This window comes from Vipera ursinii (assembly GCF_947247035.1).
Source record: "Vipera ursinii genome assembly, chromosome: 5".
Classification (NCBI taxonomy): Eukaryota; Metazoa; Chordata; class Lepidosauria; order Squamata; family Viperidae; genus Vipera; species Vipera ursinii.
In genome coordinates, this window is record NC_139518.1 from 48,619,821 (window position 1) to 48,637,632 (window position 17,812).

Below are 17,812 nucleotides of genomic sequence, written 5' to 3' on the forward strand. Positions count from 1 at the left end.
GGTATAAGGTTTCCTGCCTGAGCAGTGGGTTGGACTAGATGACCTCCAAGGTCCCTTCCAACTTTATTATTATTATAAAACTTCTATTCATTAAACATGAACCTCAGTCAACTGAACATTCAAATTGATTGTCACTAATGGTTGACACGGGTTGCTGCCAGCTTCCTAGCTATTAACCAGGTATCTCTTTAAAATGTAAGATGTTCCGAATAGCGCAGTTTTTTGTAGCTTTGCTAGAGTTATTGCAGGAAGCTGCAATTTCTTGATGTATTTTGCAAAGTTTTTGGACATAGTTCCCAGTGCCCCATAATCGCGCAATTTCAATGGCCAGGCTGCAGTATTTTGTAATTAATAATAATAATAATAATAATAATAATAATAACAACAACAACAACAACAACAACAATAATAATAATAATAATAATAATAATAATGTGAATAGGATAAAACTGGTCACCTATCTCTCTCTCCTCATAGCCTGTACATCTACTCCTTTCTATTTCTTATTGTCCTCTTCTTCTCTTAACTGCTACTAGTATTGACCTGCCTGTCCTTCCCTTATTCTTATGCTTTCCTTTCCCGTTATCAAATATGAACCACTTACAACTTCTTCATCTGCATTTGAATCATATTTTACATCTCTGTTTTTTAACTTATTAAAATAGTTTCCTGTGATATCTAAACTGGACAATTACAATTTGATAGCTCCCTACAAACCATATGTTCTGGTTCTATATCAGCATGAGCCATCAAACGAACCAGCTAGGATTTAATAGACTGAGGAATATAGAATATTCCTACACTCTGCTTTTTCTTAATTCTGACATTTTCAATATACCATGGCTAAAGCCAATCATGGCATCCTATGGTAAATGAATGTATTGCTTATGTTGAATTGAGCATGTGTCCTAAGTTGCTTGGTTTTATTTATAGTCAGTTTCATAGGGCAATAAGATATCAACATAAGTCACAATAAACAAAGAGACAAACAACCATTTGTCCATTTTAGATCTTACTATAATACTTCATACTTTACTAAGGTAGAAAAGTACCTTCTCTGCTTTCTGATCTAACCATGAAGTCTCCTCAGATTTTGCTTCTGTAAGTAAATAGTATTCATCTTCATCGGTCACTTCAATGCTTGTTTTTCCATGTAACTTGAATGAAAAAAATCTCATTTACAACATAGTTAAGTAACAATGTATTGTACATTTAGTTGAATAGATATAGAATCTATATTTTAACTATATTTAGTATCAGTTTCTTAATTTTTGGTATATATTTAATTTCAGGGTAGGAAGTACAAATTAATCTAAGTGAATTACTTTACTGATCAATTATTATAGAATTAAGTATGCTATTAATCTAGGGCTTGCCTGATTTTATACATCTTTGCCATTCATTATATCCTATTACTTCAAAAAGGATTGTGTACTATATCAAGCATTATATTTATCAGTAAGTCATTAAAACAGCACTTTTAAAGCCTGATGGTTCATACTTAGAATGTAAATGTGGGTGCATGCATGTATAGTTAAGTATTTTTCTCCCTTTCCTTTCCCACCTATTTTTGAAAATCCTAGAAGCAGAGACACACACTTTTATTTATCTGCTTGGATCTGAGAAGGAAACAGGTGACAAGATTTGTAGAAAGCCTGTGACCTTCTTTCTATACCTCCATTTTGCAGCGAAACAAAAGTCTGGATTTTCTGCAAACTATTCAACAAACATGTTACAAAAATCCTACTTCCTTCCATATTTGGAGCTAAATAAAGTATGGAGATCATCTACTAAAGTGCTTCTGAACAAGTTGAAAATGGATTTACAAATGACAGGCTACAAAAATGACATGGAAAAAGATGAAGCCCTGGAAACCATTTGATATTTTACATAATTAAAAATGATATATAGTACAAACAATAAACCAAAAAAATGACCTAGATAATTTTCTTATATTAGATTTACAAAAGAGACTTATTAAAGTTTTGAAGAATCTTGTTAAACAAGACAAGAAGAAATAAAAAGGAATAAACTGCTATGACAGTATTTGAATGGAGTAAGGATTAAGATTGTTAGAAGAGGAAGGAATATAAAATTGGTTTAGTCAATTGGTTTCTTTTCTATTTCTTTTTCTTTTTCTATATTTTCCTCTTTTTCTTTTCTGCACTTTCTACTCTTTATATTATTCTATTCTGGGTTTGTATTAGTTTTTACTGTTGCAATTATAATCTTTAATAAATTACTGTGAAAAAAGAGATAATCCATTACCATTCTTCTAACTTGCTGCAATTTTGGTTGATATTTGTCATTGTAAGAGGGATGGAAAAAGGGGTCAAATGTTTATTAATCAGTTTTATTAGTTCAGAAATATAGACCTGAGTCATTAGTAATCTTCTAGTCATCAGTAATTTATGACCTAAATATAATAAACCAAACTTGATTGTTGAAAACTAACGCTATTGACAACATAAATGTCTCTTTCCCTTCCATAGCTACAGCTTTCTTCAATTTGAGTGCTCTCCAAGGTTTCAACCCCCAAATTCTCAACTGTAGCAATATTAGATGGAGAATTTGGGAAGTTAAAGTCTGCCTATATAGAGGATATTCAGTGTGAATAATGTTGTCCTAAGTGGTGCTTTATTTAATACTTATATAGAGTTACATACCATATACATCTATCCTAATAAATATTTAGCAGTTCATATGTAAGGTAATAAATTATTTTTGTCTCACATTCCTACTCAGCTCAGTCTCTGTCACTCTGTCAAGAGTATTAAGAATTCCACAAATATATCACATTTTTTTCCATAAAGATCATCAGTTGTTTCCTCACATATTTCTAAAAAAAATAAATATTAACCACTTACCTACACATTTCCCTATATCTCTCATAGCAGAAATATTCATAGACAAGAGTTAAAATCACTGACTAAATTGTTCATGGCTAAACAACTGAAGCTTCTTTAGTTTTCAATATCAATAGAAGAGAATTTTTGAAGCTCAGAGTTAAATTGCTGAGTTTTGGTGATCTCTGAACTCAGCTATTTTCTAGCAAATGTTGATAATATTACCAGGCTAGTAACACTGCACTGATGATGTTACCTAGCCCATGTGCAAGAATACAACCAAGTTAAGAAACTACCATGGGCCCATTTTTTTAACATGTAGTAAGACATCTTGATTGTTTCTATTCCCTGTGAAGGAACACACATCACAGATCTACATAGCCAGTTATATTACTAATGAAATGAAAAAGTAAGTCTGAAGCTCAAAGATTTTACAGCAAATAATTAATCTAATTCTATCTCCCATGTTTGTACTTGTTCTATTGCTTAGCTTAATGTATTTAAATTTTGTAAGACCTGTGAAGAACTAGTCGCAAATGATATGCTATATGTGGGTTTTGATGCTGTTGCCCATTCTGCCATAGTCTTCATAAATGAGTTTTCCCTGAAAATATAGTTGTTAAGTTTGATTAGAAGTTGCGTCCCAAAGTCTACTGCATCCTTCATTTTGCGTTCCCCAATCTTCCTAGAAGAATTAAAGAAAACAAAGAAAGAAAAAGTCAGAGAAGATAATGTGGGTAAGATTGTTAAGCAATCCTTAATAGATGGGTCAGATATGATTTATAAAATAATCATATGCATCCTGAAGAAGAAATTCAACTTCATGTTTTGTTTATGTGTCTTTACAAAGAAGAAACTTGTTTTTAAAAGAAACCATTTATTAGTGAAAGACAAGAACACACCAGATTCCCCAGTTTGGCAAATTTTCCAATAGATTTAGTGCAGATTTTATTATAATATTTAATGCTTGCAGACTTCAACAAGCACTGAATGTACCTTTATTGTTATAACCACTGAATATACTTTCGTTGTCATAAAATTTAAACTAATAGCTAATTTCATCCTATATCTATATACCTTCACAAGAAATTCAAGCAACCTAGAATGTCTTATTTTCAGGGCAAGATGACTTCCCTTGAATACGAATATACCACTTTTCTGGTTTATTCAAAAATCATTTCCATAAAGTTTGGTCAGTAATTGTAGTATTGCAGCCCCACTTTGCAGAGCAGATGCAAAACAAGAGAAAGTCATTTTTTCTGAAATGTTTTAGTATATTATACTAAGTATATTGCTTTTTCCTTCCTTTTCATCCATGTTGTAGTATTAATATCTAGAAAAACAGACACATCACAGCCAAATTGTTTCTGGGATCTTCTGACAGCATCCCACATTGATGTATTTTGAATAAATGCATACTTATTTCTACAGAAAGTGAGATAGTATTTGGTTTAAATAAAATTAAAATATCTCTGAAATGGGTTGAGGCTAAATAATTCTATCAATTGGTCTAATTCAAATCAAAATATATAAAGGCAAATAGCCATGTTTTAAAAGCAGCAGTCTGCTGAAAATCTGAATATTTACATCATCCTTTTATTCTTCAATATGTACATACTTCCATTTTAGACAAACAAGAGCTCCATCTTGAGTTCCGGTGACAAGTATATTTTGGCCATCCAATGAGAATGCCAATGACTTAATTCCTCGTCCATTATATGAATGGCTGTATTCACAAGTCAGAACATCCTTAAAGAAAGAGATTTAGGAAAACAAATTATTGATTTATCTGCTGGCTAAGGAATTTATTATGAAGAAAGATTGGAAAGAGGTATTGAAAACTTTTGCAGCTTGCATATAGTTTAACTATGTGAGAAGACTAAAAATGTTTTGGTAGCATTGGCCCAATTTTAGGTATTGGCAAATTTGTAAATGTAAAGTATATCTCAAATATGTACTTTATATTTATTTACTAATTCTAATAAATAAATATCAAATATGGTCAGATTTCAAAAAGGGAAATCCCATGGTTTAGAGATAACAATCACTATTGAGATACAGATAAGCTAGTGATTGATGGAACTTTGAAACTCTTAAATCTTTTTTAATGAGGAAACATAGCCTTCCTTCTTTCCTTCCCCAGTTCCCATTAAAAAACTTTGAAATGATTCTAAAAACCCCAAAATTAAAACTGCAGGTTAAATAACTGATAAGATCATACAGTAAAGCACTGCATAAAATATACAAAATAAGCAATGAAAATAACAAAGTTAAAAATGCTGCAACGGCATCAATACATTAAAAGGCATTTGAGAATAAAAATGTCTTTGCTTGGTACTGAAAAGGCAGGACATTCAAATTTGGGGAGCTCTCAAGCATCCATTTGCTGCACTTCAATACAAGAGGGCAGGCAGTTCAGGTCCTCCAAAGATGGCCTTAGGATATGGTCAGAAACAAATGGGAAAGGCACTTGTTCATTCCTTCTGCTAATTTCCAATTTCTGTAGTAGCTCAGTTGCATGTTGCAGTCACAGCAGAACAAGTAAAATCAGTGTTTTACTTAATACTGTATGTAAATATTTACTTTAAGCACCAAAGAAATTCATTTGATGACTCAGAGGAACATAGATTAAATCAAAACTAAATTCTGACAATTACCAGAGTTGAAGCATTATGGATAATTAATAGCCCACTGTCTGCAGCTGAAGCTAGCCATTTATCATGAGGTGACAAACACAGGAATGCTTGTCCAAACTGTTTGCTTGGTATCTTCTTCTCTGACAATATTGGTTGGTCTTTTGATGTCACCTGTAAAGCAAAACAGCAATGCCACATAGCTGATGTGGTCACAGGAATATTGAAGGTAGCTCCTGTCAAATTAACAAAACTAATACAGACAGTCCTCGACTTACAATAGTTTGTTTAATGACCATTCAGAGTTACAATGGCATTGAAAAAAGTGACTTATGACCATTTTTCTCATCTATGACTGTTGTAGCCAGTGCTTTTTTTGTAAAAAAAAAAAAAGGTGCCGGAACTCACACACGTCATACAACCCGCCTTGCCTACACTACAAGATTCCATCCAAAAAAGGTGCCGGAACTCCATTCTGGGCGTTCTATGACAAAAAAAGCCCTGGTTGTAGCATGCCCACAGTCACATGATCAAACTTTGTATGTTTGTCCACTGACTCAAACTTATAACAGTTGCCGTGAACAGGGTCACGTGATCCCCTTTTGTGACCATCTGATAAGCAAAGTTAATAGAGAAACTGGATTCACTTAACAACTGTGTTGCTAATTTAACAACTGCAGTGATTCACTTAAAAAATGTGGAAAGAAAAGTCATAAAATGAGCAAAACTCACAACAAATTTCTCACTTACCAACATAAATTTTGGGCTCAATTGTGGTCATAATTTGAGGAATACCTGTACAATATAACCAACCAAACACACAGTGGATTGACTCCAGTAACTACCAGGTTATAACATTATATAGAGTGCTGTTAGCTGCTCTGTTGATGCACTAATAATGTCCATTGATACAATGCTCCCATTCCTGATACTAATTCAACTTTTGTATTTACCCCATTTGCACTTCTTTCAGTTTTTATTATCTCTCTATTGAGCCTTCTATTTCATATACAGTTCAGAGCTACATAAAGCAGGGGCAGTAATCCTGGACTTGTTTGATTTGTCTGATAAGCTGCCTCATAATTCAAAGAAATGTTTTCTTCTTAAATGTCCTCTACAAGCACAGCAGTTCCTTGCTGTACTCTTCCGCTGCACAAAACTAACATTCCCAGGATATCAACATTTTTCTAAAGGACAAAGTTGAAAAATTGGAACTAAAAGATAATCTGTATATGAGCATTTTAAAATCCAAAAATCCAATCTGGAGCAAAATAAGAGTTTTAATACAGTGTATTGAATATTTTTTTCCAGAAAATAAACAGCCCAAGGGCCAAATTAGATGACATATTAAGTGTGTTATCATTTTTAATCTCTTTGAACTTTTATATTCAATCAAAGCATCTCCACTTATGCATAGGCATGCCTGGGATCCAGTGATGTCCAATTAATTGCTCCCCCAAACTACTTTCCTTTAAATATGTTATTTTACATCCTAACAGGAAAACCTATTGTGGATACAGACTGGGGAAATAACTTTTATTGGGAAATTGAAGCAGGAGATAGATTTAAACTTTCTCCCATTTGTTCTATAATTCTGGTTTGGACTGTGAAGATCCAGAAGTGCAATTTCTAAGAAACATTTTTAAAGGAATTGCATATGCTTGCATACATTTGCATCTTGTTTAATTTGACCCATAATTAAAGTTTACTTGTGCAAGTAGGACATACTTTTGCAGTAAGATGATATTTACAGATGTAGGAAGCCTGGCTAGCATAGGCAATTACTGTTTCATCCTTCCGCTTGACCAGAGAAAGTAGTGGGTACTCCAATTCGTACATATGTTTCTGAATGATACTGTCTTTCAAAAGCCCTCTTTCTGTGATACAGATTTCATTGTCTGCAGATTTAAAAAAGATAAAGAGGAGAAATATTTTTGTGTTAATATTTTTTCCTCTTAGAGAATATTAGTTAAGAAAAAAAATTACCAGGTGTAATTGGCCTTACGACTGCAATAGTATGAAAAAAATTCCACAAGTATATATTGAGAGTCTCAAAATCAAGTTTTCATAAGACTCATTCATTAGTTTGGGGGAGGGCACAATACTTAAACCATTTCATACATAGATATACATAAAGATTATTCCAATATGCCATTAAATGCACATTTATTAATTTAAAAAAAATCAGGCAAACAAAGTTGACTTGCAAATCACAGCTGCAAAATAGAGCTATTTCACCTTGGAATGAAGTTGTTACTGTTTTTATTACCAGAATATCAATATTTCATCAAATATTATTATTGGACCGATACACATTTCAAATCATTACCCAGGGTGGTAATCTAAGAAGACAGCCAGTTTGGTATAGTGGTTAAGACATCAAGACAGAAACTGAGAGATCATGAGTTCTGTTCTTGTGTTAGGTATGAAGCTAGCTGGGTGATTTTGTGCCAGTCACTTTCTCTCAGCCCTAGGAAGTAGGCAATGGCAAACCACTTCTGAAAATCTTGTCAAGAAAATTGCAGGCATTTTTTTACCAGGAATCGATACTAATTTTAAGGCTAAATCAATCAGTTGGTCTAGGAAATTTGCCCCACTAAGAGCTGTCAAAATCCTGCTTTTCTTCTTTGCTGAGCAGAACGACAGCCTTGTTCCTGTTTACTCTCCCTTCTCTTCTTACTCCTTGCCTGGGAAATCCCTTGTTTGTTCTTTTACTTGCTTGCATAGTCATTCTACTCCTTGCCTGGTAGTGCGAATTTTGCAGTGGGGAGCCAGACCTAGCCCTCCTCTTTGGCTGTTTTTCCTTCCCTTCCTCCAACTCTGTGGCCTATTGGCCTGTCTTCTTGTTTGTTTATATTTCATATTTTTAAACCATCCATCTCCCTCAAAGAGGGTCTCTAGGTGGTACACAATATAATTGATAAATAAAACATATACAAATTAAAATTAAGTTAGCATTTAAAAAAATATAGAACAATGACATTATAAACATATGTTAAGGACATAAGGATCTACTCACACTTTGAAGTTAGCATACATTTAAAATGGTGACTGCACTTTGAAATAACAGAACTCATAGATTGGTTCTTACCTGAAATAATATTTAGAGGAAGAACAAATATCTCCACTCTTGCCCTTTTGAGCATCGTTGGAGTAAGAAGTGCAATCACTTCAATTAACTCATTTTCCTCATTATACTGTGAAGTTATGTCCACAATCTCACCAGACAACACTACAGTGAAGAGAAGACAATATTCAAACCAGATGTAACATCAAAGTAAATTATCACTTTTTTTGGCCTACAATAGTTTAGAAGTCCCTGAAAAGCCAAACTGGATATTTATATCCTGTCTTATTTTATCACTGAACACTAAATGGTGAATAAGGGACTTATGTAGTGTCCTATCTAGCCAATGCATAGGCCCAAAACTTGTTGATCTCCAAGAAAATAATACACATAATGTGCCTAACATCTGGGCCACCAATCTAGTTTATAGCTCTTGAATACTGTCAGTATGGCTTCACCCTTTGACTTTTCAGCATCCCATCATGAGAACAAGATACGGTAATATGGGAAGCCCATATTACCCACAAAGACTACCCTCTCACTAGCTTTTGGGATAGGTTGCCAGGACAGTAACTGTAATATGGAATGCATCACAGATATTTTGTAATCTTGAATCACTGCATCCACTTTTACTAAGCATTATATCAATTTTAGAAATTGTTTATATAAATATACAGGTAGTGACTGCATTAGATAATGATAATTCACAATTACAGTGGTAACAAAAAAGTAACTTTGTGACCCATGCCCACATTTATGACCTTCACGGAATCATGTTAGTTTGCACTGTCCTGTGTCTGACCCATTTCTTTCTTGGTCCCCTTCTGCCTGAGCTGTTTTTTCCCCCAGAGGGGATCAGGTCTCTAAAAAAATGCTGATTACAGATTAACAGATTCAGCTATGTGATCTAACTGTCACCTGAAATTGACAGTAGTCAGTTTCACACTAAAGTTTTTTTCTTTGCCTCCTAAGCAACCTGCTAGGCAAAGAGCTGGTATTAGCAGATTCCTTTCAATGTGTATTTCCCATTGTATATCTGCTTACTCTCTTGTAATCCTTTCCTTTCCAATGAATGTAAATAAAAACACTAATTCTCTTCCTGGTATAGTGATAAAAAATGATCAAATTATAAGCTTGTCCTTTAAAATGTTTCTCATTTATAACAATCTACTTTCTTGCTTACAGTGGATATTCTTTGTTGACCTATTCATGCTATTGCACCTATTCATACTATAATACAGAATTTCTCCATATTTTTTTAAAAAGCAAACATTCAGGATTTTATCAAAAACCTACAGACTCAACAGTGTTTTAAACAGAAATATTATGAAGTTCACCTAATATTCTCATTGATTTTTTTTTTTTTTGCCCAAGATGGCGACGGACGCAACCTAAGCTTCGGGCGCTTTTCGAGGGCTCCAAGGAATTCGCTTAGGGAGGCCCACGGTATGGACAGGCGACTCTGGGGGTGGGGGAGTTAACAAACAGCTGCTGGGCGCTATTCTTTGCGGCGCTGAGCCCCCCCCTCCAAACTAGCCGACCTGTCGAGCTCTATTATGGCGCCGAACGCTGTTGCAGCGCCGTGAAGCCCGGGACGCCTTGCCTGATTTTTCTTTTCTGCCGGCTTGCCGAGGTGACTCTGGGGATTGGGAGGACTCTGGAACAGCTGCTGGGCGCTGCTCCTCGTGGCGCTGAGCCCCCCCCCTCCGAACTGTCAGCTTGCTGCTCTGAGCTGTCGGCTCTTGAGAACTGCCTGCCTGCCGATCTGCCGAGCTTCGCTATGGCGTTGAGCACTGCGACAGCGATGTGAAGTCCGGGATGCCTTCCTTGCTTCCCTCTTCTGCCGGCTTGCTGAGGCGTCTCTGGGGATTGGGGGGATTTTAAAACAGCTGCTGGGCGCTGCTTTTTTGTGGTGCTCAGCCCCCCCCCAGCTAGCGGCTTCTGATTTGAACTGCGGCGTTTGAGACTTTGCCTGCCTGCCGACCTGCTGTTCTCCGCTATGGCGCCGAGAAGTCCGGGACGCCTTGCCCTGCCTTCCTTCTTTCTGCCTGTTCACCGTGAATACCCTCTGCTTGTCGGAGGGGCAGCGGCGACGATCCCCACCGGTCAGAGATCTTCTTACGATCACCAGCTGGCTGGTGCCGTTTTTGGCGGCGCGGAGCCTTTTTCTCCTCCCGGATGGTGGCTGCAGATGGTGGGCCTGGTCATCGGCCCCGGCGGACATGTTGGTGAATTCCCGGACTTAATACATCTGCTGGGATTGCCTCTCTCCGCCGTTAGAAGATTGTCTGGACTGGCGGATGGGTGCTTGGGAAAGAATGTTCCTGTTCTTCCCCCCCCCCCGGACTGGTGGCGCTGGCCGGAGATCCGAGGATTGACAGAGGCCTGGCCTGCCTGTTTTTATTTTTCCGGCTGACAGGCAGGCATTATGGCTAGCTCCATGCCTGATGGGAACTAAGATCCCTCCTATTGATAGTCCAGTGTGGCTGGGACCGGACCGTGGTGGGAGGACGGTTTTGGACTGGCCAGTAACCACCTCACTGGTGTGAGAGACCAGTTGGGGTGGCTCTGGCTCAGGATCCCCTTTTCTCTCTCTGCTCCTGATTGGACTCCTCAGCCGGAGTGAGAGGACGACTGAGGTTGTCCCTTGGATTTCCATCTCAGGTGAGAGCTGAGATGGCTTTGCAGACTAGGAGAGGTGCCTACTGGACTTTTTACCATCTATACACCATCATTGAGCGATCCTTTGGACACAACATCTGCCCTAAAAGACTATCTCAGCGCAGTATGATTTATTATTACTCCGAAGCGGACTTGTATGCCCTTAGGGCAGTTCCTGCCTCATGGGCGCGACCTGTCGCCTGTTTCCATACTCCCCTTAATGACGATCCCAAGCTTTGGGATTCCGAGAGGTGGCTGGGCTTAGATAGGGGCCTCGAGTCAAGACATGCTAAGAGGCCCCTGATAAAATTTTTAGCCGGTTATTTTAAGAGGTTAGGGAGGGGGAGGGAGGGGGGGTAGGGAGGGAATCTTTAACCGGCACTCAGTCTGGTCCTGTTAGAGGTCCTGACGGGACGGGGTTGGGGGAGGTGGCTGCTGGTTCTGGGAATGTGGGGGTGGGGCTTCAAATCCCCACGGCGATAGGGAATGGCAGCAGGTGTTTGCGCGGAGGGCCATATCAACATCTGGGATCGCGCCCCCGCTATCTCCGAGTGGTGGCGCGCTCTGACCCTCCGGTTAGCACCCTCCTACCCGGGGATGAGGGTGATCAGGCCCCTGAGCTCAGGTTGGTCTATTTTAACGCTAGATCCGTAGTTAACAAAGCTCCCCTCATCCGTGATCTGATCGAGGAGGAATGTGCGGATATGGCGTGCATCACGGAAACTTGGTTGGGTTCGGAGGGAGGGGTGCCTCTCACCGAGTTATGCCCGCCAGGTTTCCGGGTGCTGCACCAGCCACGGGCTCAGGGCAGGGGTGGTGGGGTGGCAGTGGTTATTCGGGAGACTTTGTGTCCCCGGGAGGCCACCATTGTCCAGATGGCCGGGAGTGAATCCCTCCTCTTGAGATGTGGTCCTCGGGTTCAGTTGGGCTTGTTGCTCACATACCTGGCGCCCAGCTGTGTGGCAACAGCCCTGCCTGAGCTGCTCGACACCCTCTCAGGGTTGGCGGTGGAGTTCCCCAGGCTTATAGTCCTGGGTGACTTCAACCTGCCATCACTGGGGGGGTCGTCGGAGTTAGCTCGGGAGTTCATGGCTTCCATGACAGCCATGGGCCTGACCCAGGTTATTGAGGGCCCTACTCACGAGGGGGATCATACTCTCGACCTGGTGTTCCTGTCTGGACAGTGGTTGGATGATCTGGGGGGGGGTTCTCTGTCCATCACCCCTCTGTCATGGTCAGATCATTACCTCCTGAGGCTGGTTTTCCGTCATGCCATCCCCCGCTGCTGGGCGGCGGAACCGACCAGGTGGTTCCGCCCCAGGCGCCTAATGGACCCGGACCGGTTCCAGAGGGCGCTTGGGCCGATACCTATCACCCTTACCCACAGCCCAGTCGAGGCTCTGGTGGAGGCCTGGGAAACGGCTGCCACCAGGGCACTCGACTGTGTTGTACCCATGCGACCTCTGACTCGGCGCAGATCCCGTTGGGCTCCATGGTTCTCGGTGGAGCTCCGGGAGATGAAACGTCGGAGACGAGGTCTAGAGAGCGGTTGGAGGTCCAGCCGATCCGAATCCGACCGATTGCAGTTAAGAACCTTTATAAGGTCTTATCTTGCGGCGATAAGGACGGCGAAGTCTAACTACTTTGCCGCCCTTGTCGCGTCCGCAGATAATCGCCCGGCCGCCCTGTTTAGGGTGACTCGCTCCCTCCTTAACCAGGAAGTGAGGGAGGATCCCCTGCAGGGACGAGCCGAGGAGTTTAGTCATCATCTGACGGACAAAATCGCTCGGATCCGGACCGGCTTGGACTCTGACTGGGCAGAGTCTGATGTGGAGGAATCAGGCGGTCTTGAGCATGTTATCTGGACTGAGTTCGACCCTGTTTCCCCTGATGATGTGGACAGGATCATGGGGAGACTGAGCTCCACCACCTGTTTGTTGGATCCGTGCCCCTCCTGGCTAGCTTATGCGGCTCGGGAGGGAACACGAGGCTGGTTCCATGCAGTAATAACTGCTTCTTTGAAGGAGGGTGTCTTCCCTGCCGCCTTGAAGGAGGCGGTGGTGAGACCCCTCCTCAAGAAGCCTGCTTTGGACCCGGCTGTTTTAAACAACTATCGTCCAGTCTCCAACCTTCGCTTTCTGGCGAAGGTTGTTGAGAGTGTGGTGGCGCATCAGCTCCCTCTGTTCCTGGAGGAAACTGATTATCTGGACCCGTACCAATCGGGCTTCAGGTCCGGACACAGCATGGAGACGGCATTGGTCGCGCTGGTGAATGATCTCTGGAGGGCTAGGGACAGGGGTTGCTCCTCTGTCCTGGTCCTATTAGATATCTCAGCGGCTTTCGATACCATCGACCATGGTATCCAGCTGCGGCGTCTCAGGGGGTTGGGAGTGGGAGGCACCGTGCTACGGTGGTTCTCCTCCTACCTCCAGGGCCGCTCGCAGTCGGTGTTGACAGGAGGGCAGAGATCCGCCCCGAGGTCTCTCATTTGTGGAGTCCCTCAGGGGTCGGTTCTCTCGCCTCTCCTGTTCAACATCTATATGAAGCCGCTGGGCGAGATCATTCGTGGTTTTGGGGTGGAGTATCACCAGTACGCTGATGATACCCAACTTTTTCTTTCCACCCCGAACCAACCCAGTGATGCCCTCTCCGTGATGTCCCGGTGCCTGGAGGCGGTTCAGGTCTGGATGGGGAGAAACAGGCTTCGTCTCAATCCCGCCAAGACTGAGTGGCTGTGCATATCGGCGTCTCGGGTTAACCAAGTTATTCCACCTCTAATGATGGGGGGTGAGGTGTTACCCCCCGTTGATAGGGCTCGCAACTTGGGCGTCCTCCTGGATTCACGGCTCAATTTTGAAGATCACATAGGAGCCGTGACCAGGGGGGCTTTTGCACAGGTTCGCCTGGTGCGCCAGTTGCGTCCCTATCTGGACCGAGACGCCCTACGCACAGTCACTCATGCGCTTGTGACCTCCCGTTTGGACTACTGTAACGCTCTCTACATGGGGCTGCCCTTGAAGACCACTCGGAGGCTTCAACTGGTGCAGAATGCGGCCGCGCGAGTTGTAATGGGGGTTTCCCGATACTCCCATGTAACACCTCTACTCCGCGAGCTGCATTGGCTTCCGGTTGCCCTCCGGGTGAAATTCAAGGTGCTGGTTATTACCTATAAAGCCCTACATGGCCTGGGTCCGGGTTATTTGAGGGAACACCTGCTGCCGGCATCAAACGCCCTTCGCCCAGTGCGCTCCCACAGGGAGGGTCTGCTCAGGGTTCCGCCGGTGAGAGATTGCCGGCGGGTGACACCCAGGGATAGGGCCTTCTCAGTGGGAGCGCCTGCCCTCTGGAACCAGCTGCCGGTGGAGCTGAGAACTGCCCCCGACCTCCGATCATTCCGCCGGGGCCTGAAGACCTGGCTCTTTGAGCTCTCGGGCCCAGGCTGAGGAGAAATTTTTTAATTGGGGTTTTAATTGTGTACAGGGTCAATTTAATATTTTTTAATATGGTTTTAACTTTTGTATGTTGGATTTTTTTAAATTCCCTGTAAACCGCCCTGAGTCCTCAGGGAAAGGGCGGTATACAAATGCAACTAAATAAAATAAATAAATAAATAAATAAGATTTAAGAAAATTGATCATTCTGAAATAAAATATTTGGATTTTGATAGCTAACATTTATTCTATGAAAAATTACTGTCCACATCTAACATACAGAAGAAATAACACATCCATCCATTTTTGTACATTACCTACATATCCCAGTACTTTAAACACTGCTGATGGGAGAGCATTTAAAATAAAAACACTTCCATCTGTAGAAGCTGCTATGAGAAATTGACCAGTTTGTTCATACCTTAGGGGGGAAAAAAGAGCAAATAAGAAGACGGCATATCAGTTGTTTGAAAGAAGTTACTATATATATATATATATATATATATATATATATATATATATATATATATATATATATATATATATATATATATATATATATCAGGGGACGCGGTGGCTAAGTGGGTTAGGACGCTGAGCTTGTCGATCGGAAGGTCGGCAGTTTGGCGGGTCGAATCCCGAGTGCCACGTAACAGAGTGAGCGCCTGTTACTCGCCCCAGCTTCTGCCAACCTAGCAGTTCGAAAGCACGTCAAAATGCAAGTAGAAAAATAGGGACCACTATGGTGGGAAGGTAACAGCGTTCCGTGCGCCTTTGGCGTCTAGTCATGCCGGCCACATGACCACGGAGACGTCCTCAGACAAGCGCTGGCTCTTCGGCTTTGAAACGGAGATGAGCACTGGCCCCTAGAGTCGGAAACGACTAGCACACATGTGCGGGGGAACCTTTACCTTACATATATATATATATATATATATATATATATATATATATATATGCAAATTATTCAAATTGCTAATTTGGGAGGCTAAGATGATCATTTCGAACTCTTTATGTTCTCATCAGTTAGTCATACCCTTTATCTGAGAAAGAGTTAATTAGCAAGGTCCATTCAAAAAGCCTTGACAAATACTTAAACATATATATATCGAATCTCAGATAAAGGGTATGACTAACTGATGAGAACATAAATGAGTTCGAAATGATCATCTTAGCCTCCCAAATTCTTTATTAGCAATTTGAATAATTTGCACAAATAATGAGCTGTCATAAGTTGACTAGTTCCTGTGGATAAGCCCTGAGCCGGGCCAAAACAGGAATGAAAGAGTTAATTAGCAAGGTCCATTCAAAAAGCCTTGACAAATACTTAAACATACATTTGCCTTGCCTTCCAGCTAATATAAGAGAGAAAGAACCCCGTGGCTCAGGAGGTTAAAACACTCCCTGATATACAATCAGCCCGGGTTCGAATCTCAGATAAAGGGTATGACTAACTGATGAGAACATAAATAAGTTCGAAATGATCATCTTAGCCTCCCAAATTCTTTATTAGCAATTTGAATAATTTGCATATATATATATATATATATATATATATATATATATATATATATATATATATATATATATATACTAGAAAGTGTGGTTCTAATAGATCTGATACATAAGAGAAAAACTGAACAACACATATCCCTGAATTTTTTTTAATAAAGCAAGCATAGCACTTGCTACTTCTTAATGTAATATCAAACAATATAGACCAACTGCATTGTGTGCATTTTTTTAATTGAAAAAAGATTGCTATTCTATTTTTCTCCTCAATATAATTGATAACATGGACTGTGATTCATGAAAGCTTATGCAATAATACATTGGTTAATTTGTAAATAATAAAAAATACTTTGTTGTTTTTGCTGCTACTGCTGCTGAAATAATTGCAACTATAATACTCGCTATACAGTAGGAACTTACCTATAGCAACCAAATTCTTAGTGATCAGTCTAAATTATGACAGACCCAAAAAAGGGTCTGTCAAAAGATTTGATATTCTGATGATCATCCCCTACATAGCCATGTGACCAAATTTTGGGTGATCAGCATGCAGCCCAAATTTACAGCTGTTTAGTGCGTCTCATGGTCACATGATTACAATTTATGACATTTTTGGCAGAAAATGGCATTTACCTCTGGTAAATGCCCACTGAGGACAATCAGTTTGCTTAACACTGGCAGTTTTTCCTTAACAAAAAGGGTGATAAAATTGGGTCAGTCACATGATGACCTGCTTAATGACTTAAAACCGTAATTCCATCCTCAATAAATCAAGGACTACCTGTTAATTCCTTTTTTTTTACCATGAGCAAAACCTGTATGTATCAGCCAAACTCTAAGACAGAGAGTGTAAAACATATTAGATCAGTAAGAGCAGCACTGCAAGCCGGGAAAATGCTAAAACTAATCTCAGATCAAAAGATTGAATTTAAATTGAAATCAGCCAGAGTCTCTTGAACTGGACCCTCAGAAGAAAAGCAAGGGTCTCTTTTTCCTGCTCAGTCTTTGCTTTGCCTTTTTATCTTTTTTTCTGAATGTGGAAAGCAACATAGCAGACTGAGAATGACAATTGAAAATTTAGCTTTCCTTCTGTATTGGGGATGAAAGTGCTAGGATGCAAGTGGAAATAGAATTATAACGGGCTGAAGGCAGAAAATGAACAGATAAAAAAATACAGCTCACAAGGCACCAGGAAGTTAAAAAAAAAGAATAAGGAAGGGTATTGATCAGATTGCAAATAAGAAAATGAAGAAAAAAAGAGAGATGTTAGACAAATACAGGTAGTCTTTCTCAATGGCAGTCAAAGTTACAAGGAGGTTGAATGAGTGGTACTCAAAGTTCCAGCCGTCACAACTGTTCTGTGGTCATATGATTGTGATTTGGGTACTTGGCAACTAGCTCTCACTTTTGATGGTTGCAGCATTCTATGGTCATGTGATTGCCACTTGAACCTTCCCTTCTGGATTCCCACAAGCAAAGCCAATGAGGAAGCCAACAGGCAAGATTGCAAATCATTACATTAATTTGCTCCTATTTTTTGTCCCAAGGAGCCCTCCTATGGAGTATGAGATCTCAGTGATCTCTTACTCTGCAGCATCCCTCTGCCCACCTGTACTCCATAGCACATGCCTACCTGCAGCACCTCGATTCACATGTGGTTCT

General features: G+C 40.5%; 1 protein-coding gene across 1 annotated transcript in view; it reads right to left on the reverse strand.

Annotated features, from left to right (window-relative positions):
• Positions 1 to 17,812, reverse strand: part of CFAP43 (cilia and flagella associated protein 43) — a gene marked incomplete at its 5' end in the record, with an annotated part of 63,916 nt that overhangs the window by 26,627 nt on the left and 19,477 nt on the right. Inside the window, 7 exon segments of the mRNA XM_083363294.1 lie at positions 1,053 to 1,157; positions 3,363 to 3,531; positions 4,465 to 4,595; positions 5,504 to 5,653; positions 7,208 to 7,377; positions 8,571 to 8,711; positions 14,956 to 15,059. Of these exon segments, the coding sequence (XP_083219420.1) occupies positions 1,053 to 1,157; positions 3,363 to 3,531; positions 4,465 to 4,595; positions 5,504 to 5,653; positions 7,208 to 7,377; positions 8,571 to 8,711; positions 14,956 to 15,059 (970 nt within the window).